Source organism: Alosa pseudoharengus, unplaced genomic scaffold (genome assembly GCF_046254945.1).
Source record: "Alosa pseudoharengus isolate Yale_2024_CS ecotype anadromous, Long Island Sound unplaced genomic scaffold, YU_APseudo_1.1 YU_APseudo_1.1_scf_9, whole genome shotgun sequence".
In the NCBI taxonomy this organism is placed as follows: domain Eukaryota; kingdom Metazoa; phylum Chordata; class Actinopteri; order Clupeiformes; family Clupeidae; genus Alosa; species Alosa pseudoharengus.
Genome location: NW_027468881.1, coordinates 21,710,041 through 21,733,128, shown reverse-complemented (window position 1 = coordinate 21,733,128; position 23,088 = coordinate 21,710,041). Strand labels below are relative to the sequence as shown.

Below are 23,088 nucleotides of genomic sequence, written 5' to 3'. Positions count from 1 at the left end.
CTTAATTGAACACACTGTTGCCACTGTATCAATGTGGTGCAAATCAGAAAACATCTTCAGCATGTATCATGACCTGATTGGCTAAACCATGGGCATACATACCTTATACCTAGATGGTTGCTGAAACAGGTCTGGTCCTGACACAAGAGAGCTATGCAAGGTGAGAGCCATATCTGTTCCATCCCTGCTAAGGGCATTTGTTTAGGTTTAGCTCATTTCATTTTGAATATGCACGTGTCTCATTAAGGTTTGTTTTTTATTATGTGTAAAACTAAAAAAAAGGATGTGGAAAGCTGAACTGTGCTGAGTAACAAAATGAAAGATTTGACTTGGCAATCTGAAGCTTCATTATTAGCGGACCAACAGCTTGTTTCTGCTGGCACAACAATACAAATATTTTTTTTTAATGAAATGACAAATTGATAATTCAAAGGTTTATGCCTGTTTGAAACATATCTATATGTGTCCAAATGTCTTATTAGCATTTGTATTACAGAATTTATATTTTGAGATATCCGTCATGTTCTGGACATATGTTGTGTTTATGTTTACAAATTTGGTTTTGGAAAATACCATTAGAGAAACACATTGAGATAAAAGTTTGAAATCACATTTTAGGTCAATCCAATTATTGCGAGGCCAGATTAATGACTTAATTCAAAATCAAATATATGTAAATGTATGTATTTGTTTGTTTAACAGTGATTTTTTTGTGGAGGTTTGGACAGCACAACTGAACACTTTGAGGGTCCCCATGTGTAGGCCTAACTACACGAATGCTCCAAAAGCATAACAGAGAGATTTCTTATGTCTGAATCCAAATCCAGAGGACACTATTTCTTTAAATAAACATTAACATAAACATTAGCAAAGGAAAGCTAATGCAACATTCACTTTATAAGAGCTCTTATTTTCCTAACTGAATGTCTGCCCAGGCCATTGTCTAGAAATTGGGCACCTTTTGTAATATTTCATGCAAAAATGTTTGAAAATAGACTATATGTAGCAAATAATTTCTTCCACTCTCACAAGAACAGTGCATACAAGTTGGTTTCAGAGTTCTGGCCCACTTGTTGTAATGTAGTCATTTTTGACTGTATGGTTTCCTGATTGTCTTGCCTGGATTGTCTGATTGTCATGTTTGCACAACAATTTAAATATGATATGCAATACCATCACCATTACTAATGTGGAATAATCAGCTATTATTCATTAATGAATAATTGAAACATTCATATGCTACAGTTGTGATGAATATTAAAATGTCCTATTTTCCAACCGAGAGGCTACTATTCCAGAGAAAATCTGCTCTGACCACACAGCAAAGAAAAGAAGAAAAAGAGAGAATAAATTGTATATGTACAGTCTTGACTTGAGTGTATAATTTCATTGTTCTTATGGTATTGATTCCATGTTGTTTATATTTTTGATACATCAATAATAAATAATTACTATGAATAAAAGAACATAGCAACTTGACAGAAGTAATTTTTTCACTCTGTATCATAAAACAGTTTGTTGCAGCTTAATCTCTCAGGAAAATGCTAAAAGGTGGTTATGACTACATAAAATACTGTGATAATGCAATTTTGACTAGTTTTGTTTAGCAAAAGGTTTCAAATGAACACATTGTCATGCTTCATAGACATTATTGTAAAAATCATATCAACAGGTCAAACATTCAACACCATCATATTTTAAAGCAGATCATTTAACCTGTGCCAATCAACAGTGATAAAATATTGGTCAAACATGTGAGAGTATAGCCTTGACCTGTGACTACACAGTATTACCTATTATATTTATTAATCTAACAGAAAACAACCAAATTGGGAGATAAGGTTTGTGAGTGACGGAGCTGTTTTCCTCTTAGCTCTCTGCCGTTAAAAGGCTTGCTGTGTTTTGCTCAGCGTTGAGAGTGTCGAGGATGGGGGATGTCCCTGACTGAGCAACAGTGACTCGTGTGTTTATAAAGCAACCTGACAGCATACAGTTGCTCCTCCCGGGCATCATGCAACAAACAAGCAAACAGTGCATCAGTGCATCCTCTGTTGTCAGCATAGGAGAAAACGCGCCTTCAAAGCGAGCAAGACACACAGAAAAGGGAGAGATGTTACCACTATTTGTGTATCGTGTTTTCTCATCGTCTGTGGAAGAGTATGAGAGGTGACAGGGAAAGGGAAAAAAGGGGAGGGGGGATGAGGATTCTCCAGCATCCCCTGAATTCGTATTGTTACCATGGTTACGTGGCTGTGGGCCAGTTGTGTTGGAAGCAGAGACAGTGCTGAGGAAGAGATGCTTTTGGATTTGCCATGTCACTACTCTCTTTCTCTCCCTCACTCTCTTTCTGTCTTTCATATCTTTCTCTCACTTCCTCTCTTTCTCTCTCTCTCTCTTTCTCTACATCGCCTTCTTTCTGTTACACACTCTGCCCGTTTTCTCACGTGCACTGTTTACCATCTTGTCATCCATGTTTAGATATGCAATACATTTCACATTCAAAATTGGTGCAAATTGAATTAGAATTATTTTATGCATTATTTTGATTACTAAAATGCAGATTTGTGTGTGTTCTGTTCTGTGTGTTCAAGCTCTTGGATTTCATTCCATGCTAGCAAATCTCTGACCTACTGTCAACCTCATCTACAGATCAAAGAAATTTGCAGTAAACAGGGGCTGTTAAGCCCTGAAATAGAGTGCTTTGTAGAGGGTCTTATTTTTTAGTGTGAAAAAGAGTGAATAGAAAGGCAAGAAAATGCATAGAAATGCATACTTTATCATTTTGTCAAAGTTATGCTCTATTTTTAGTTTAGATGTCACAAGACTCACACCTGAGTATAATTTAGATGTAGCAAGACTGACTAAGTTGGAAGGGAGGACATTGGCATTAAAAGAGATGGAGGGCAAGCTAAACCTTGACAAAGTTCACCAACATAAATAATTGTGCGACTCCTACTTCTTCCATCTACAAAAAAAAAGAGCAACGATTAGTAATTAGTATAAAAACTGCCATCCCATGCCTGACCACTACAGCATCATCTATTTCGGATCATCTGTGTTTAACCCACATTCCAGGTTTACATTCAATCCCACTACGATGACATACGATCCCGTCTCGTTAACAATTTACGCGTTCAAGCATGAGAGCGAAACCTGGCTCCCAAACAACGTGATGGACACACACAACCTGCTCCAAGCACATCTCTATACTGTTTCTGCAACCAATGCTGCTTTATTTACACTGATACTGAAGACTATGTACCCTTCCACTGGAGGCTTTAATTACTTGGCTCAAATGACATCCCATTTTGTTCTCTAGAACAGCCTCTGTACTAGTTTGTGTGAGAGCACTTTTATGCAGCTGACAAATGTGAGACACCGCATGATATAATATTGTAATGTCACATTTAGTGATATCATGAGAGAATGAAAGAGAGAGAACTTGTGTGTGTGTGTGTGAGAGATAGAGATAGAGAGAGAGAGAGAGAGAGAGAGAGAGAGAGAAACACAACACAACAAAACAACCCCCCACATCCATTGTGATGAGAGCAGATGTGGAGGTTTGTGGAGCTGTGAGCTGGAACAGATGGCCGTCTTTGCCACTGTGGACATGCTCTGGATTATGGCATGGCATAAAACCAGCCAGGGGGGTGTGGACATCCACATCTGGCCAGATTATGGAAATGTGCTGCGCTGCTCCATGTGCCCCACTGTAGAGCTGGGAGTTTAACTCCCAAAGATACGTGGCCGGCATAGACAGACCTATTGTCTGGTAGCCAGACAAGTGAGTGAGTGAGTGAGTGAGTGAGGAAGGGAGGGAGGGAGGGAGGGAGGGAAGGAGAGAGAGTAAGTGAGTGAGTGAGAGGAAAACAGTGAGTGAGTGAGTGAGTGAGTGAGTGAGGGAGTCAGTGAGCGAATGAGTGAGGGAGAGAGGGAGGGAGTGAGGAAGAGAGAGAGAGAGAATGAGTGAGAGAGTGTGCATGCGTGAGGAGAGAGTTCACCAGCCCTTTTTACCCTGTGGCAGGCCTGCATGGACCAGGGATTACTTAGTGGGGTCTGTGTGGATTACTGCATCCAACCAGTGCATTTGAAAGAGCTGATGAACTTGTGGGGATCAGTCAGTCCTGTAATTAGAGATGAGAGTTTCAGATCATATCAAGGCCAGTAGTCCGAGTCATTACAGTGAATGGACATTAAAGATCAACAAACAGTGTTAAGAGTGATTGCACGCATCTGATGCACGTTATGGGTAAATAAGTAGGCTACTGTACACTCCATTCTAGCTATGAATCATGAGCAGCTATCAATCTCTCTTACTATACATGAACCCGTGATTCTTCTGTAAAGAGTTATTCATTAATGCAATTAATGTCAAGGAAATGTTATTTGCAGCTCATCCTCCAATAGCAGACTCAAGTTCATTTCACTGAAAGATCAGCCCACTGTGAAACATGCTTAGACTAGATTATAGGACAACACAAACACTGCGTATGGACTATTGCATATTGATTTCACTGTCAATTAAATTGTATACAGGCTTTCACTACAACTGATTGAAATAAACTATGCTTGATGACATCCTGTCAGATGTTCCACACACACTCTCACACACACACACACACACACACACACACACACACACATAGAGAGAGAGAGAGAGAGAGAGAGAGAGAGAGAATCAAAGATTTCATGGATTTTTTTTTTCGTTGGAGGCAGTTGTAACCCTCTGAATAATAATCTTTAATCCTTTATGCCTTTTGCATCCTTTTTTGACATGTATGCCAGAGCTTTAAGCTATAGGCTATGTCAGTGGTTAAACCTTGAGGTTCTACACCTTTTACTATTACAAAAACAGCTTTGGTACACGGGTTCAAATCGATGCTTTAAAATGTATCTTACCTAATCAAAAATTGTCACACGATCATTTAGGGTTACACGTAAAGCTTCTGTTTTACAATCAAATATTGAGTCAGGTGCTTTGTTCTCTCTCAGTGTGTGCAAATGTGCCCCCATGCGATTGATATTGAGATTGCAGAACTAGTAGGCTAGCTAGTCGTCGTAGTCTTTGGCGTGTCTTTCAATTATGTGAGTAATTTTGTAACTTTCTAAACAAATGGAAAGATATTTTTGTGTGGAACTCGCAGATGTGGCGCTCCAAATCGGACCTATAAAATCGAATCAATCTGACATCCGGACGCTAGATGTCCGCAGTGTTCAGAATTTCATGCTGGCTGCTGCCTGTATGTTTTTGTCACGTGACAGGAAAAACACTGTTGGAACTGCTGTCATATCAGGAAGCGTTGTTTTATTATTTTTATGTGACTTTGGAGAAGAAAGAGAAAGCAAGCAGTCTCATACTGACAGGAGACATTATTTGTTTTGTTTGTAGTTTTATCGATAGCAACTCTGCGGCGTATTTTAGCAAAGACTACCAAATTGTTCAGTAGCCTATACTTTGATACATCGTGAGCTGGTCAGTTTAGTATCACAGCTAGCTGCGCCAGTGAGTTTCACAACAGAAGTACACACAGCTAGCTAGCATAGCTGGCTACGCTATCATGAGAGCTGCCAAAAGCTAGCTAGCATCTCATGTTGACGTTGTCTATCTACCCAGTCACAACCTTGTCTCCAGTGCATTGTGCACTCTAGTGACCACAATGGCATTTTGACAACTACTTTTGTTTTTTTGAATCGTTGTGTTTTGATGCTGCTGATGGGGAGGACTGTCCGACACCAGTGTCAGCCAGCCCGGGGAACTATTATGTTAGGTTTTGAATAACAAGCCAAGTTGAAGTTACTGTTTATATTTTGTTGACAAGGACACTTTCAGTTGTCAGCTAACAGACTGGTTAGCTGGAGTGTTTGAAAATGGAATTTGATTATCAGAACGACTAAAAGACACATTGATATATGCAGCAAAATGGTAAGTTGTCACATTTTGATAATGCCTTGTTAGTATTTTAGAATGACAGGACCAATTCTCCCAGTGCTACCTAACGTTAGACATCTCAGTAAGCGCAACTGTCTCATCGATTGTTTAGTCTCACATGACTTTCATCTTAACGTTACAACTTACAAGGGGGGAAAGTTACATTTGAGATGAGAAAGTTTTCAGTATGTTATGAAACATTGGGGCACACAACACATTTCACGCTCTAGTTGTTCTTTAGCTAACTTAGCTAATGTTACTAGGTGTTGCACCAGATAGTGACTAGCATAGCTAGCTTACTATGAACTGAAAGTCACCACGTCAAGTGGTGGTCTATCAACGTTTAGTTCCCTTTTCAAGGAGATATTTAACAAGAAATGAGGTTCGTTTTTGCAACTCAGTGCTGGTTTGATCACAGTTACATGCTAAACTTATTGTCATAATGCTCATTTTGTTGGCAAGCTATGGTAAGTTCGAGTAACATGATGTTAGCTTAGCTGTGCAGCTAGCTACATTTTAGTATGTCAAATTCAAGCTTCTTCAACGCGTATCTAATTTGATTTTCCGATGTGCTTAAATTGGTCTTTCATTTGTATCAGTGATTTAGTCATTTTCCTACCCATATACGACAGAACATGCTAGGCATTGACTGCTTTGTCTAACGTCTATAATGCTATCGATAACTGTTACTTTGCTTCAAAACTGTGTGTTCATTGCATCCTGTCTGTTGCCAGCGTCGTCTCATATTTTACTGTTGTGCACATGAACTGCAGGCCTATCCGGGCATATTAACTTGTCTATGGTTTGTCCGATATCTTTACAAAGATCAGGTGAAATCTACAAATGCTAAGCAATGTCTTGTTTGCTGTTTGTGTTGCTCAACTCAGACTCCAGACTCATGGTGTGAACGCTGACCACTCGACTCTCTAACTCTCCCCTTCCAACAACAACTCATAATGTTGGAGGGACTTGTTGCCTGGGTACTGAATACATACCTTGGCAAATATGTCAGTAACTTGAACACTGACCAGCTCTCCATCGCCCTTCTGAAAGGTATGGTACCTAAATAATGGGACTTGGTCAGTAGTTCTTTTTCAGCCTCCAGTGTTACTAGGCCGGCCCTCACTATGTTGTTGCTTTTTGCAGGGGCGGTGGAGTTGGAAAATCTACCCTTGCGGAAGGATGCTCTGAGGGAGTTTGATTTGCCCTTTGAGGTCAAAGCAGGTCTGTGAGATTTATTTTCCCACAATGGTTGCACACCTGCTTCTTTGTCTCGGTAGTCCTTATGGCATATTGATATGTTGGAATTAATGAGATTTGTTCTCTGTGTTTTTTTTTTAACTGTATTTTGTATGTTGTGCAATTCTCTTTAGAGAAAATGATGGTGTCAGTTTTAATGCCTAACATATTAATAATCAGAAGCGAAAACTCAGAATCTCTAACCAAGGGAATGATCTCTAACTATTCTACAAACGAGAGCACTGTCATCTATGTCAATTTCTTATAAAAGAAATTCTTTCTCTTCATGAGGTCTTTGCCGTTTCGGTTCTCTCAGTCTTGCTTAGAGATTCTGAATTTTCGTTCTTAGATTCTGGGTTTTGATTCTCAACATGTTAGGCATAAAAATATATGCCATACAAAATCATCTGCTGAATATTCAAACTGTAACTATAGAATTGCTGTTATCAGTACAGCTTCATTACACTTCGTGCATCTCTGCATGATTCATGCAGTCACCACATGAAGATAAGTTGACTTCAGTCATGAGAATCAGTGTCTGCATAGATGCAGTAAAATTTAATGTAGACATTCTTGTTTGGCAAAAAAAGAATATTTGAAAACTTAGAACACTCCGAACTCAGAATTCACTGCACAGCGCTACACATTTTTAGCCCACGGATGCTGATCCTTGTCCCAGAAACTCCTTAGGTGTCTACTGCCAAACATTCTGCTTTTATGTAATTGTCTTAAAAAGCAAAATCACTGCATTTTTATCTTCTTTGTGGGGATATTCAGGGTACATTGTGAAAGTGTGTAGCATGTCCAAAGTTGCTCTTCTGTGTTGTTGACAACTTTGTTTCTTTTTAGCTGAACATTCAAGGTGTTCATCTAAGATTTGAAGATAACTATTCCAACCCAGAGAAGCATTAGCATTTGGAGTGTGCATCAAGAATGTCTCTGCTCAGAATGCATATTATTAATATGCTCAGAATGCACATATTAATAATCCGAAGCGAAAACTCAGAATGAAAAGCGAAAACTCAGAATCTCTAACCAAGCGAATGATCTCTAACCAACACAATTCTGCAAACGAGAGTACTTTCATTTATATCAATTTCTTCTAAAATAAATTATTTCTTTTCACAAGGTCCTTTGCTGTTTCGGTTCTCTTAGTCTTGCTTAGAGATTCTGAGTTTTCATTCTCAGATTCTGGGTTTTGATTCTCAATATATTAGGCATAAAAATTGACACCATACAAACTCATCTGCTGAATATTCAAACTGTAACTATAGAATTGCAGTTATCAGTACAGCTTCATTACACTTTGTGCATCTCTACATGATTCATTTTGCAGTCACCACATGAAGATAAGTTGACTTCAGTCATTAGAATTAGTGTCTGCATAGATGCATTACAGTTGAATGTAGACATTCTTGTTTGGCAAGAAAAGAATATGACGTTCTTGTTTTGCCTTATCTCACATGCAGTATTTGACTAGCTTCTCTCTAGCACAGACTATCACCAGAGCATTCAATGCGACATATTATTTATCACTGGACTCTGTGCTTGTTATAGGCTTCATTGGGAAGATCACCCTGCAGATCCCATTCTACCGGCCGCACAGTGAGCCATGGGTCATCTCCATGTCGCAGCTGAACCTGATTATTGGGCCCGCCCGCCCTCTGGAATTTGACGAGGAAGAGGAGAAGGAGGCGGAGCGTGAGCGCAAGAAACAGCTGCTCAAGGCACTGGAGGACAAGTGGAAGGTGGGAGGAAAACTGGCTCGACCCGTCAATTAGAAGAAAAGCACGAGCATAAAATGCTGTTTGTGCTTTGGCAGTGAGCCATGATGTTTCTGTCTGGGGAGATTTGTGTTACTGCTAAGTGTCACAATAAATCTGCAAACTCATAATTGCACAGTACTACCACATGCCACATTTGTTGATAATGATATTGATGATGAATCTCTTTAATAACAATGATGAATCTCTGTAATAATAATGCATCTTTCCTGAATTTGCCAGTTATGTTTTGCTGTTATATATACACTGTTACATTGAAATGGGGTGGCATGACCTGGTAAACGGGTTTCATCATTTCATTTGAGGCTATTTGAAATGTGTTCTTTACTGCAGAGCGAGTGTGAGCAGAAAGGGGAATCATACTGGTACTCGGTCACTGCCTCGGTGGTCACCAGAATAGTGGAAAACATTGAGGTAAGCCATGCATTTGCAGCAAGATGGATTACGTACCCACTAGTGTACTGCAGTGTTTACTGTTTGGAGTTGATCTCCATAAATCTCTTAAATACTGTTTTTTTATTTGGGATTTATAGTTTGGGGCAAATAATTAACATGATAGATATAATCCTCAAATTCCCCTGAGAAATACTGACCCCACACAGATGATACAGAATCCACTGCACAGCGCTACACATTTTTAGTCCACGGATGCTGATCCTTGACCCAGAAACTCCTTATGTGTCTACTGCCAAGAATTCTGCTTTTCTTAAATTGTCTTAAAAAGCAAAATCACTTATTTTTTATCTTCTTAGTGGGGATATTCAGTGTACATTGTGAAAGTGTGTAGCATGTACAAAGTTGCTCTTCTGTGTTACTGACAACTTTGTTTCTTTTTAGCTGAACATTCAAGGTGTTCATCTAAGATTTGAAGATAACTATTCCAACCCAGAGAAACCATTTGCATTTGGAGTGTGCATCAAGAATGTCTCTGCTCAGAATTCTCCCTCAGAACGGGTGAGCCTCCAGTCTTGCCTCAGAAATAATGCACATAAGTCTGAAACTTAACAGTCATCTTTGAGCACCAGCATTTGTTATGTATTCCTGAAGAGGTGAATGGAGATTGTTCTGTCCACAGGCTCAGAAGCTCATGCGACAGAAGCAGCTGGAGATCGAGGACTTCAGCGTCTACTGGGATACCAGCAGCACCATGCTAGGTGACCTGCCCACTACTGAGATTCAGGTATGCATCTGTACAGTTGGAAAAACGGATTTGTTTTGTCGTCATGCTGTTTGCTTGATTGACTTGTGAATGGATTTGATATATCCCCTGAAATAGAGCCTACCCCTTTTGTAGGTTAGTGTTATTCATTTATACTACCGGTAACTATACTATAGGGCAATTCTGCGCCAAACTGTCACATCCATAACGCCAACACAATGCCGTGGTATTTAGTTGGCGTTATGGATGTGGCAGTTTTTGCGTGGAATTGCCCTATAGTAAAGTTAAACTAATTTATACTATTTTCTTTTTTACTTATTGGTCAGATGTACTTCCCTATTATAAAACTGTGTTGTAATTCTCCGAGCATAATGCTTTAATAATTATAGTATTACAATATCTTTCTGCCCTGAAAATAACTCTTTCTGATTATATGCACGCAAACGTTTGTACGTAGCTGTAGTTTTGATATTTGTGCTCTTGGTCATCTTTGTCTATATGCTTTCAAGTGTAAATCAGCATTATCAGGCCTGATCGTGGCAGTCGCCTCTATCCTCCCCCATCATGTTGTCTCTTCGCACCCACGCAGGACACCATGACCGAATGCATGCAGAGCCGAGAGCACCAGTACATCTTCGAGCCGGTGTGTGCCTCCGTGCTGCTGCGGAGGAACGCGTCCAAAGAACCGCTCCGTTCCCGCCACACCCCTCGCATCCACGGCCAAGTGCAGCTAGAGCCCCTGGCTCTCAAGCTGTCCCAGGTACAACACCTAACAGACGGGATTGATTCATGTCTAAATCATGTTATGAATAATGCTTATGAGGTGGATGTAGTTCTGAATTGAATAGTACTAGAAATACTGAAGGTGCTGAGAGATTGTGTCCTCCACAACCACAGGTTCAGTACCAGCAGATCATGGCCTTTTTGAAGGAGCTGGACCGCAGGGAGAGGGAAATGCTGTTTCGCAAATGGAGGCCTAAAGTCCCCATCACAGGAAAGTGAGTTGATTTTGTTATATGAATAGAGATTCCAAAAAGATACATCAGTTCAGCTCCTCAGTCTGAGATGGCTCTTAGCCTAATTATTGTCCTCATCACAGAAAGTATTGAATTGTTGTAAAGGACTGACAGACTTTTAGACACCACTTACACTATGTCAGTAAATGGTCTTGTTCCTCACCCCAAAGTGCTTTTAACCTCCGTCTCTCCAGCTGCCGACAGTGGTGGATGTTTGCCATCAACGCCAACCTGAGCACCATCCGGGAGCAGAGACGGCGCCATAACTGGAACTTCGCTCTGCATAGGGCACGGGATGCCCTACTCTACACTACTCTTTATGTCCAGCGGCTTAAGGGCCTCCCTCTGAGCCCGCAGCAGGAGGTAGGAGCCTTCACTCCCAAACAAACTCGCCTTCAGGAGTAGGGTTTAACACGTCTAATAACAGGTTTAACATTTCTAGAACCAAAATAGAAAAAAACAGACCTTATTTCTTTCATTCATTCATTCATTCATTCATTCATTCATTCTTTATTTATTCTCAGAAGTTCAAATGAGTTCAAAAATAGTCCTCATTTTCACTGATGCCAAGTTTGCAATCACAATTAAACTACAACAAAAGAAATAGTACACAATAGTTGGAGTGAAATGTACAAATAAGCCAAAACAAAATAAGCAATAAAAAGACATAACATTTTAGAGGGGGATGGGAAACACAGTTATTTAAAATAGTTGAAGGTTTTTGCAAGGTTTACAGACATATGTGCAAATTATTATTGTATGTTTGTTTATGTTTATAGAAACATGTTGCATGCAAATGACTATGTTTTTATGTGGTTGAACATTATTTCATGTCTTTGGTTCCATATTCATATTCATTTCCTCTTTGTCCAGGACGAACTAGACAGGATGGAGGAGGAGCAGACCCTGGAGGAACTGCAGAGCCTGAGAGAGATCGTCCACGACCGGTTCCGTAAACAGGAGGAGATTGCAGAGGCAAGCCAAGAAGACTTTAAAGAGCATTAGCATAAATGGCCTTAAGGCCACAGACAGCTTTCAAATGTTAAAGAGAGAACTGCCCGACTATCACAGGGAATGTCCTGAAATACTGCAGTTGTCCAAGTATTACATGAGTGTCCGGTTTTCTACACCTCTAGCAATCGTTCCCTTTAGAATTATAAGGTTCTATCTGACATTTTTGTCAAAATTGAGTTATTGACATTCTTATTTTGTGACAATTTAAGAAGGTGAGGTGAAGTGTTTCTTGTAGTTACATTTTTGGAGGTTTGTTCCACTTATTAGTATAACTCTATGGAACTCTAAAACTTTCAAGCACAATATCTCAGAACTACTCAGAATATGGATATAACCTTATAATTCCAAGGGGAAGAGTTGTGTTATTATCATTATATCATCATCATTATATCATCATTATTATTATTATATATATAGTATGTGAAAATATGCAGAAATTACTTTCGTGCAACCACTGCAATTGCATTGCCACAAGCCTGATACTGATAATATGGATCATTGTTAGGTAGATCTGAAAATTTGCCCCAAATGGTGTGTATTGATTTATATATTAAATATATTCTGTGTTGTTCCTCTCCATTTCATCTGCCCCATCCAAAACAGAGTTTAAGAGAGCCCATCTCAGATCCGGGTTGCTTATCTCCGACGGGCTCCATACCCAAGAGTGGGAGCTCTGGGATGATCCAGTACCTGCAGTCCTGGTTCCCTGGCTGGGGAGGCTGGTACGGAGACTCGCAGGGCCCAGAAAGCGGGCCAGACGGCCAGGGAATAGCTCCAGATGACCTTCTGCCAGGCCCTGGCTCATGGGATATACTAGGTCAGCCTGTTTAATGGCAGCTCTGGTTAATTTATGAGGTCTACAGTATGTCTGTCTAGCTCATTTGGTGGAACTCAGAAAGGATTTTAAGAAGGAGTTCTGTCACTACTGATAGAAATACAAGTCCTTTGGCTAAAGATGCCAACAGCTGATGGCCTTCCAGTTTATAATGTTGAACCCCTGCTGTGGATGAATAAATAAATTACTGCATAGAAAGCTTTTTGGGAAGCCCAAAGGCCGTCAAATATATTTCACATCTTCAGGGATTCCACTGAGCTTACTGTTTTGTCAATAATAGATGTAAAGCTAAGCTATACCACATCACTTTTAATTATGGAAGAAAATGTTCACAAGCAAGAATGAATGTGTGGAAACTAAAATATCTGTTTTTTTTTGCAGCTGACCCAGATGAGCTGTTTGACCCATTGGAAGACTCCCAGACTCTCAACACTTTCACAAGGAGGGATCATCTCTTTGCCCGGCTGGACTTTTTGCTCGAGAAGGCGTCTGTGACACTCTTACATCAAGAAAAGACCGCTTTGGCATCTAAAGAGACTGGTGTCATTCAACTGGAATTTTCAGGTATTAGAGTCTGTTGTTATGCTTACAAGAAGAATTCTTAGTCTGTAATAACTGTGTTTGTAGGGTTGTGGATTTGAGCTGTGTTGTTGGTTTTACAGGTGTCAAGATTGGTGTGGAGTCTCTTCCCCGCTCTGAGTCCTCCTGTCTCACTGTCAAGCTGGGAGGCCTGTTTCTGAGAGACCTGACCACCCATGACACAATCTTCCCTGTCCTTGTCTCTCCTAAAACAGTAAGAGCTTAGAAGTTGCAAGTATTGTTTCATATTATTTAAGGGAATGTCTTTTATATAGATATAGCCAATAGTGTACTACCTCATATGGACTTTTTTGTACTGCCATCAAAATGTTTATGGCTTCTCTACATGTTTTTTGTGGTTTTTAATATATGGTTATTTCTCCTCAAGGATAAAGTTGTTGTGGCCATAAATCAACCTTTTGGACAGCCTTCAAGTACAGATTCAGGTTAGTGCTTCAGGAAAAAATGGAGTTGCTTCTATATTGTATGATGAAAGAGTATTGACTTTGCAGACTTCGAAGGCAAATGATTCTGCAAACACAATGTCTTATTGGGATGTCTTATTTGGCTGTCTACCCTCTTTGTCACAGGCTTGTATTTTTGCCCTATATTTTAGACAAATGGAACATTGTGGTTTAAAAAAGCACATTGTATCTTGTTTCATGCTGTTACATATAGCTCCCAGCGCTGAGTCCTCGGCTGCTCCTGTCTTTGAGATGATATATGAACGCAACCCCGTCAGGTGTAAATATGAGCGGCGGTTAGAGGTCAACACCAGCCCTCTAAACATCATTTATAACCCCCAGGCCATTAAAAAGGTGGCCGACTTTTTCTACAAGGGCAGGGTACATACCTCAGGTACGGTATGATTAAATCCTACATTAACACCATACTCTTGATGTCTATTTCTAGTCTTGGCCAAGGGAGTGATTGTGCTACTGTTTTTTTTTTTTTTATGGCTCAGGGTTTGGATACCAGTCAGAGTTGGAGCTGAGAGTAGCAGAGGCTGCCAGACGGCAGTACAACAAGCTGAAGATGCAAACCAAAGCAGAAATCAGGCAGACTATTGATCAGCTGCTTGTCGGCGAGTTCATTGTACGTAGGGATCTATACATAAATATTTGTGTGAAATGAGTATGAATAGGTGAAAAATGGGCTTTTTGCTTATTTGTATCACTCAAAGGTTTGACCTTGCCTTTACAGGAGAACGGCAAACGATGGACAATGAAGCTGGATATATGTGCCCCACAAGTGATCTTTCCTGATGACTTTCAGTCAGGAGATCCCATGTTGGTGGTTGTTGATCTTGGTCGCATCCTCCTGACTAATTCACAAGGTATGTGGTCAATTTACAGAACTGAGAGCACTCATATTGTGTGACAATAGCTATGCTGTGTGACTGTAATGTACTTTTCTCAGCTTATTTAAGTTCCTCCTTCTTCCTAACAGAGGATTCAAAACCAAAAGTGAAGATTACACAGTCAGATGGAGATGATTTGAGTGATGAGGAGTATCAGACGCCGCTAGCAACGCCACCAGAGTCCCCTCCCCCAGAACCAGAAGCTGAGTTCAAAGACCGCGTCAAGAGCCCAGAACTGCCCAGTTTCTCGTCACCCGAAGCTGCCCAGGCCTACAGCAGGAAACTGTACGAAAAGTACTCCCTGTCCTTCAAAGACCTTCAGATCATGGTGGGCCGCTACAAGGACAACTGGAAGCACCTGCAGGAGAACGAAGTCGGCCCGACACACGTGGTGGAGAAGTTCAACGTGCTGCTGCAGCTTGAGCAGAGGCTCCGCTACACCTCGGACCCCCAGCTACCCGGAGCGGTTCTCTCAGGGACCCTCCCCGACCTCAAGGTGCACATCAACCTGGAGAAGATGACCGCACTGAGGAGCTGCCTGACTCGCCTGGGCAGCACGACAGCCGAGGAGGAGAAGGGCTACAGCAAGGGAGAGAGCCTCAAGTCTCCTGACCCTTTGACACTGCGTCACGAGAAGATCTTTCAGAGGGAGGACAGCTCCTGGAAACTGCAGGGGTCTGCCAAAAACCTCACTCAGAGTGTAATGACCCTGGAGCAGCATACGAGGGAAGTATTGGTGGAATCCAGGCTGCTTTTAGCAGAGTTCAACATCAACTATATGCAGCTTGGTGTTGAGAGTGGTGGGCGGTATATCTCTGTGCTGAAAGTCTTTGGCACAAACGCCCATTTTGTAAAACGGCCTTACGATGCTGAGGTGTCCCTCACGGTTCACGGGCTCCTTCTGGTGGACACCCTACAAACCTATGGGTCGGACTTTGACCTTTTGGTGGCCTCCCACAAGCACCTAAGTTTTGATGTGCCTACCGGTAGTCTCCGAGAGAGCCAGCCGACGTCCCCTGTCTCTCCTGATGGAAGGTCCCCCGAGCCTTCAGACCTCCATCGGGAGTCATCGGGATTGCCTTTTGAGAAAGTGTCTCCCATGAGTTCCTTTTTCAAGGACCAGGAGGCACTCATAAAACTGGAGTACCAGTTTGTTAGCTCAGACTGCCCCTCTATGAACCTGGACAGCTCCCTTCAGGTGACCTCCATGCAGGTGAATAACTTGGATATCATTCTCAATCCAGAAACCATGGTGGAATTGCTCAAGTTCCTCCAGCAGTCATTCCCAAAGGAAGAAAGCACATGTTCGCCCTCGACACAACAAATATCACCACTGCCTAATGGAGAGGGCCAAGACGAAACCTTTCAGTCCACTTATGAGCAAAACATCGAGTTCACTGTGGAGATTCACCGATTGAACCTATTGCTGCTACGGACAGTCTCTACAGGTACTGTTCTGGGTGGAGAAAAGAAAGGCATGAAAATAGCAACTGCCAGTATCAATGGAACAAAAGTCAACGTTTCCATGGGAAGCAGATTGGATGTCAATGGTTCCCTTGGGTGCATTCAATTGGTGGACCTAACTCAGGAAGGTGGTAGAGGCCAGTTTGTGGTCAGTATTGGGAATGTAGAAGAGATTCCTACTTCCGAGAGTATGGCTTTCTTCTCCAATCCAGGAATGGCACCATCAGAAGCTCTAAATTTCCGTCTTCTGGAGAAGTCTCAAGGGGAGTGCTCCTTACAGCTCCAGATGGCTTCCTTGCACTACAATCACTCAGCTAAATTCCTGAAAGAGCTCAGTCTATCAGCCAATGAGGTGGAGGACAACTTCCGCTCTATGCTGAAGACCGCTGCTTCTAAAGTATCCACGGTGCTCGCAAACAAAACTGCTGAGTATACTGGAATGGTGTCTCTCTTTGAAACCCCATCCAGGAGATCCAGAACTCAAAGTCAGAGTAACTGGCAGCTGGATCCCTTTGATGATGAGGAAGATTTAACACTGCCAGAGGAAGAGCCAAGCTTGGATTCTTTTTTGGTGAAGCTAACATTAAACATCAGCATTGAGTCACCTGTTGTGTCCATTCCCAGAAAACCTGGTCACTCAGAGCTTCTTGTCGGACATCTTGGGAGTATAACAATCCAGAATTTCATAGCAGGACAGGACTCCGAAGGGGAACGATTACAAGTGGAAGTGAAAGACATCAGGCTGTACTCGCTCAACACCTGTCACCTGATGCAACGAAAGGGACTGCGAAGTGATGTCTGCTCCAACTCTAGTTTCTCTCCATCACATAACGAAAGTCTCAATCAGGATGAGCCCCAGTTCACTCGACATGACTTCTTTGAGGTACTAAGTAGGGGAAAAGGTGAGTTTGTTTAATGATTACCTAACATTCAGATTGTTGATTTGCAAAGGATTGCACATAGTGCATTAGCACTGAGGGCATCTGTGAGAGGATAAACTAAGCTGCCAGTGCATTAAAAAAAAATTACAATTAATTCACATATTTAATTAAACTTGTGTTGATCCTAGCCCTGACATTCCATTACTGGTGACATTCCATTCCTTGATTTTTTTTTTAGCATTCCATATTTTGAAAGACACCACCATACAGTTCACCCTGGAGAAGGTCCCCATAGACGTAGACAGCCAGTTCACCTATCTGTCTTGTGATGACTCATTTCATAGCACTGGATTACTCAGAGTGGAGGGCAAATTTGTCAACGCTGTCCAGGTATGGTTGCTTTTAGTACTTAAATCAGTTTTGCATGATTTCAGTAATGTTTAATGAATATATTTTCATGAAAAATGTTTCATTTCATTTGTATTCATTTGTATTCTCTCTGTTACTCTACAGGTTTGTCTGTGCAAGCCAGTTTATGAGCAGGTTCTCCAGACTCTGGATAACCTCTCACTTATCGAAGACCAGAGGGCAACACCGAGCCAGCCACCAACCCCACCCCCTCCTACCCCATCTTCCACCAAGCCACACCGCTTCCCAGACCCCCAGGGGGGGCTTTTTGCACGTGACCCTCCCCACATGAACCTGTCTTACTCCTCTTTGTCCTCCTCTCTCTCCACCCCGCTCCCTCTCCAGAACCACAGTTCTCCACTACAGCCGCCTTCGTTCACCCAGGTGAGGGCCACCTTCTGTGTGGCCGAGCTCCAGGTGCAGCTCAGCGCTGACCTCTCCCAAGGCTCCCAGGGTTTGGTCAGCCTCCGGTTCCAGGACCTGGAGGGGGAGTTCACCAAAGACCACCCTCACGTGCTTTCAGTCCAGCTCGCTCTGCGCTCCTTGCTCATGGAGGATCTGCTAGAACAGAACCCCGAATCCAAGCACAAGCACCTCATCGTGTCCCGAGGGGCCCCCAAACCTTCCACCTTCACCCCCAAGGAGTACCTCTCCCAGTCCTGCCCCTCCTCGTCCAACGCTCTGTACCCCGAAATGCCCCGCTCACTGCCAGCCCACATGGAGGAGGCTCAAAATGTCTTCCAGTTCTACCAGAGGCACCCCAGCGCACCTTCGCCCGCCACCCGCAAGAAGAAGGACCCCACCTGCCCCAGCACACCCCCACCCTCCCCGTCGCGGAACACCCCCTCTCCGCACCCTCCGCCAGATTTCGACGAATCGCTGGTGCACATCAACGTGCTGATGGTGGACAAGCGTCACCCGGAGTTCCAGACTCGCTACGGGAGCATCGGGCGCAGCATTGACGTCGACTTCAACTGCCTGGACGTGCTCATCACCCTGCAGACCTGGGTGGTGATCTTGGACTTCTTTGGGATTGGCTCCACAGCTAACAACCACGCTGTGAAGCTGCCGCCCAACTCTCCCCAGCCGATGCCAGGGCACCCCTTGGACAATGACTCCCCCAGTGACCTGACGGATATCTACCCTGAGATTAATGAAGAGGAGCTGGAGGATAGGGTGAACACCAAGCTTGATCTTAAGGTAACTGTGGATTTTTATGTGAAAAAAAAAGTGTTATTTCAAGTAAATAAAAAGTAAAGTAAATTCAAGTGTTTGAATTTAACATAAGTAGCTAGGTGGGCTGATATGTTTGTTACTCAGAAAGACTCCTATTTTTGTTATTCTTTACTGAAAATATTCTTCTGTGTCTTCCTGGACAGGTCCACGCATTGTCTCTTGTGCTCAACAAGAAAACGACTGAGCTTGCAAAAGCCAGTGTCTCCAAATTGTTCACTCACATGGAAATGATTGGTTAGTATTGCTATATTTTGCTTATAATTGCTATTGCTACATGATGCTTAGGTCTTTGATACAGCAGATGAATGTAAGCATAATGGATACTTTGGATGAAATATGATATGATAAAATATCATAACCATATTGCAACCTTGTTGGTTGTTATTGTATTCTGTGTGTATGTGTGTATGTGAATGTGATGTGGCTTTGTTCTCACTCCTTTGGGTGGAATGTGATGTGTGCTCTACAGATGGAGATCTGGCCCTGCAGGGCAGTCTGGGCAGCCTGTCTCTGAGTGACTTAACCCCTCATGGAGATCTCTACAGAGAGCGCTTCACAACGCGGGGCGGAGAGGCTCTCGTCTACAACATCCACAAGTACTTCCTGTCCTCTTGTTTTTGTTCTTACTGGAGTCCATTATGGGGAATAAATAATAAATGGGTTTCCTCAGAATGGCTTTCAGGGTCATATAAAAAGAATGGTGTGGTTCACTGGACTCATCTTGTACAAACAGAATGATGTTTGGACCCACTGTGATTATTAACAAGATTATTTTAAATTCATATTCATACGTTATGTATTTTTTTTAGTGAGTTATTTTGTGTGGTATCTTATTCTCTGAACTGCCTGTCTCCTAAAGGTATGGTGAGCCTGATCCATATCTGCATCGGGAGTGCGACATCAAGGTGTCTCTCCAGATGGCCTCGGTGCAGTACGTTCACACCCAGCGCTTCCAGGCAGAAGTGGTGGCCTTCATCCAGCACTTCACCCAGCTCCAGGACGTCCTGGGCAGGCAGAGGGCTGCGGTCGAGGGCCAGGCGGTGAGTAGACTCCTGGGGGCAGGGACAGGAAGTTTCTTGAGTGTGTATCTTTTCTTAGCCACTAGGGGATGCATGCAGAATCATTTTATGTCTGTATTAGAAGCTGTGTTTTGTTTTTATTTTTATTAAATGATTTAGCCGGTGTGTTCACTTTGAGTCATTGTAAGCCTACAGTATGACAAGACACTGGAAAGTTTTGACCTTGTGACAAAGGCATTAGCCTATAGCAGGAACCTTTTATGCTAATTATAATTATATGATAACACATTCTTTGTTTTCTTTGTGACCTCGCAGACAGGCATGTTGGTAATCTCTATCGGGGCAGCTTTGTTCTCTTTGTACAGACAGACAGACACAAAGACATTCCTATTTGTCTGACTTTGTTATTAGTGTCGCAGAGACCAGCTAAAAATGTGCTACTGTCAGAATTTCTTTATATTGTAGGACTTTTGTGATGTAGGCTGTCTTTACTCTATTGTAGACTGCTGACTCTTTCTTCATACAGTTTAAGCCCCTCAATCATAAAATTAGGGAATATGGGCATATCAGTCAAATGACTGATTATACAGTCATATTAAATTATACAGTGGACAATCCCACTAATGGTACTTTAGTGTTTGTTCAATCATTTGCTTATATTTACCTATTGTAGAGAGCAAGAGCTTCCTGTGGTCCAAGCGCTTGTTGTGAGCTTCCTGTGGTCAGAGTGCTTGTTGTTAAAAATAGCCAGCACTGGTCCAGGTGCTTTTCAGACTATTATAGCCCCCACCCGCTGTGAAGGCATAGTTTGACCTGAGAAGTTGTCAGCTCCCATTTCCTCTGACCGACGGGGGTGGTTCTTTGAATGTGTGAAAGTGTCCTTGAGGCATGATGGGGAGGGACACTGAGCTGGCCTGTCCAACTGGTCCCCTAATCTTAAGATACCGGCCTCTAGGGCGAGTGAGTGGTTCGGTAGCGGCACATTACAAAGGCTTAATGCCCCCCTTGCTCTCGATTGATTTCACTTTTGAGTGATCGCATCGAAAAGGGCAACGGTAATCTACTTATGCAGCCTTCTCTCTCTGCTCAATCCTGCAGCCCTCTAGTACTGTGCAATCTCTAAACTGCTTAGTGAGTCACTGCACAGCTCCTCGCAGGTGTCTGTCTCTTTGCATTGTTATTACAGTGTTTCCCACAGAATTGAATTCTATTTGTGGTGGTAGGTTTGCAGAATTAACTTGAATGCAACAGTTTTTAACAAATTAGTGCAGCGTGGTTATGATGCTAACCAGATTTAAGTACAATTTAGTAAAACCTGGAAAAATCATTGTGTGGTGGTCAGTATTGATATTGTGGTGGGCCGCCACAAATAAGTAAATGTATGGGAAACACTGTATTAGATCGGTAGTGCGATGCATCGCTCAGTGCACTTGATTTTCATCTACACACTTCAGACATCTCTCAGCAAACAGTGTTGCCGATAGATGGATAGATAGATAGATAGATAGATAGATAGATAGATAGATAGATAGATAGATAGATAGATAGATAGATAGATAGATGGATGGATGGATGGATGGATGGATACTTTATTGATCCCCAAGGGGAAATTCAAGGTCTCAGTCGCATACAGACATCACACACAACATGCACTTACAGCAGAAATGGTAAATATAAGTATAAACATATAACAAAACTCCACTGTACAATAGAGACAGTAGAAGATAAGAAAAACTAAATACTAAATATACTATATAAATTAAATAAAAAAATCCACAGTGTGCTTGAGGGTGATCAAGCATGAGATGCTTGCAGTGACAGGACCGGGACTGGCCTGTAGTTCTGTGTGCATGGTAAGGTGCTCAAGAGAGTGAGTGTCATGGTGAAGGTGCAAAAAGTAGTCCAACAGTAGTCCTATAGTTCTGTGTGCATGGTAAGGTGCTCAAGAGAGTGAGTGTCATGGTGAAGGTGCAAAAAGTAGTCCAACAGTAGTGCAACAGTGCAATAATAAGGTCATGGGCATGCTTACTGGGGACTAGCTCGCGAGCATGAGCTTGTTTCAAATTTCCCACTAGAGAAATTTTGCAGTGTTGGAGTCTAAAACCCTGTTATCAAACTTGGAGAGAAACAAGAAACTTTCCCTCACCCTCTTTTTCCACCGAACTCTAACCTAACCTGACCTCTTCCCTCCCCTCCCTCTCCCTGACAGGTGCGTGAGCGTCCCCAGCGAGCATCGCGCGTGCTGCTGGACATCGAGGCGGGCGCGCCGGTGCTGCTGATCCCCGAGAGCTCGCGCTCGCCCCGCCTGATCGTGGCCAACCTGGGCCAGCTGCGCGTGCACAACAGCTTCCTGTCCGCGGGCACCCATGGCACCTTCTCTCTCAGAGACAAGGTAGAGAAACTTACCATGGCACATGCCTTTTTCCCCTCTCTGGTGAGTCCTGCCCATCCAAGCCGCTATGCTACGCTATGCCACGCACCACACCACACCACAGCACTGCACCACGCTCGTGCAAACCTGGCAGAGATTGGCATTCATGGAGCAGTTTCTTTTTAGTTTTAATATGTACTAAAGAAATGAGTACATATATGCAACATATGGTTCATTACCAAGGTATGGGTAATGGGAATAAAACGGCGGGAATAAAACGGCATCAATAAACAGGACACAGTTGCTGTAAGCATTCCTGTTTTCCTGACATTTGTATACTATGTATGATATAAGGAAAGTGCTTCATGGATGCAGCCCGTCGTTATTTTCTGACTGGGGCATGGCCTCGTAACAGCCGCACTGGTGTGGTGTGGTGTGAAGGAGGTTTGTAATTCACTCACCAATTATGTGCTATTCTTAGCATGCATGCCACTCATTTAGTCCATCATTTTAATCCTACTAGTTCTATTTTTGTCGTCCTGTAATCATCCTGTGTATAATATTGTTGCCATGTGTGTGTGTCCATATATAGTGTTGTTAACATTCATAATAGTTGTATTTTTGTTTTTTTTGTGAAGAATTTGATATTGCATGCAAATTCATACAAGGACCCAGCCTACTATAAGGTATCAGGGTGTGTCCACTTGTCTTGTTGACCTGGACTGTTTCTTTCTCTCTTCTGATTGGTCATTAATCTCTTCTCTTCTCTGCATGCTTCTCTTTCTATGACTTAA

At 42.4% G+C, this 23,088-nt stretch overlaps 1 protein-coding gene across 3 annotated transcripts in view; it reads left to right on the top strand.

The window, feature by feature from the left end:
* The first annotated feature begins 5,299 nt into the window (after nucleotides 1-5,299).
* vps13d (vacuolar protein sorting 13 homolog D) overlaps nucleotides 5,300-23,088 on the top strand; it is a 63,687-nt gene continuing 45,898 nt past the window's right edge. For 2 of the 3 annotated variants that reach the window (XM_076276566.1, XM_076276564.1), the window contains exons 1-25: nucleotides 5,300-5,923; nucleotides 6,817-6,982; nucleotides 7,076-7,153; nucleotides 8,726-8,916; nucleotides 9,286-9,366; nucleotides 9,790-9,906; nucleotides 10,028-10,132; nucleotides 10,701-10,871; nucleotides 11,009-11,109; nucleotides 11,322-11,490; nucleotides 12,001-12,102; nucleotides 12,745-12,958; nucleotides 13,358-13,540; nucleotides 13,639-13,769; nucleotides 13,944-14,001; nucleotides 14,234-14,413; nucleotides 14,520-14,650; nucleotides 14,759-14,891; nucleotides 15,005-17,281; nucleotides 17,499-17,650; nucleotides 17,774-18,868; nucleotides 19,048-19,138; nucleotides 19,374-19,500; nucleotides 19,764-19,944; nucleotides 22,133-22,357. In XM_076276566.1, the coding sequence (XP_076132681.1) occupies nucleotides 6,886-6,982; nucleotides 7,076-7,153; nucleotides 8,726-8,916; nucleotides 9,286-9,366; nucleotides 9,790-9,906; nucleotides 10,028-10,132; nucleotides 10,701-10,871; nucleotides 11,009-11,109; nucleotides 11,322-11,490; nucleotides 12,001-12,102; nucleotides 12,745-12,958; nucleotides 13,358-13,540; nucleotides 13,639-13,769; nucleotides 13,944-14,001; nucleotides 14,234-14,413; nucleotides 14,520-14,650; nucleotides 14,759-14,891; nucleotides 15,005-17,281; nucleotides 17,499-17,650; nucleotides 17,774-18,868; nucleotides 19,048-19,138; nucleotides 19,374-19,500; nucleotides 19,764-19,944; nucleotides 22,133-22,357 (6,390 nt within the window). In that variant the 5' untranslated portion in view covers nucleotides 5,300-5,923; nucleotides 6,817-6,885. The remainder of the gene's footprint in view (nucleotides 5,924-6,816; nucleotides 6,983-7,075; nucleotides 7,154-8,725; nucleotides 8,917-9,285; nucleotides 9,367-9,789; nucleotides 9,907-10,027; nucleotides 10,133-10,700; nucleotides 10,872-11,008; nucleotides 11,110-11,321; nucleotides 11,491-12,000; nucleotides 12,103-12,744; nucleotides 12,959-13,357; nucleotides 13,541-13,638; nucleotides 13,770-13,943; nucleotides 14,002-14,233; nucleotides 14,414-14,519; nucleotides 14,651-14,758; nucleotides 14,892-15,004; nucleotides 17,282-17,498; nucleotides 17,651-17,773; nucleotides 18,869-19,047; nucleotides 19,139-19,373; nucleotides 19,501-19,763; nucleotides 19,945-22,132; nucleotides 22,358-23,088) is intronic. The other variant, XM_076276565.1, reaches the window with a different exon arrangement.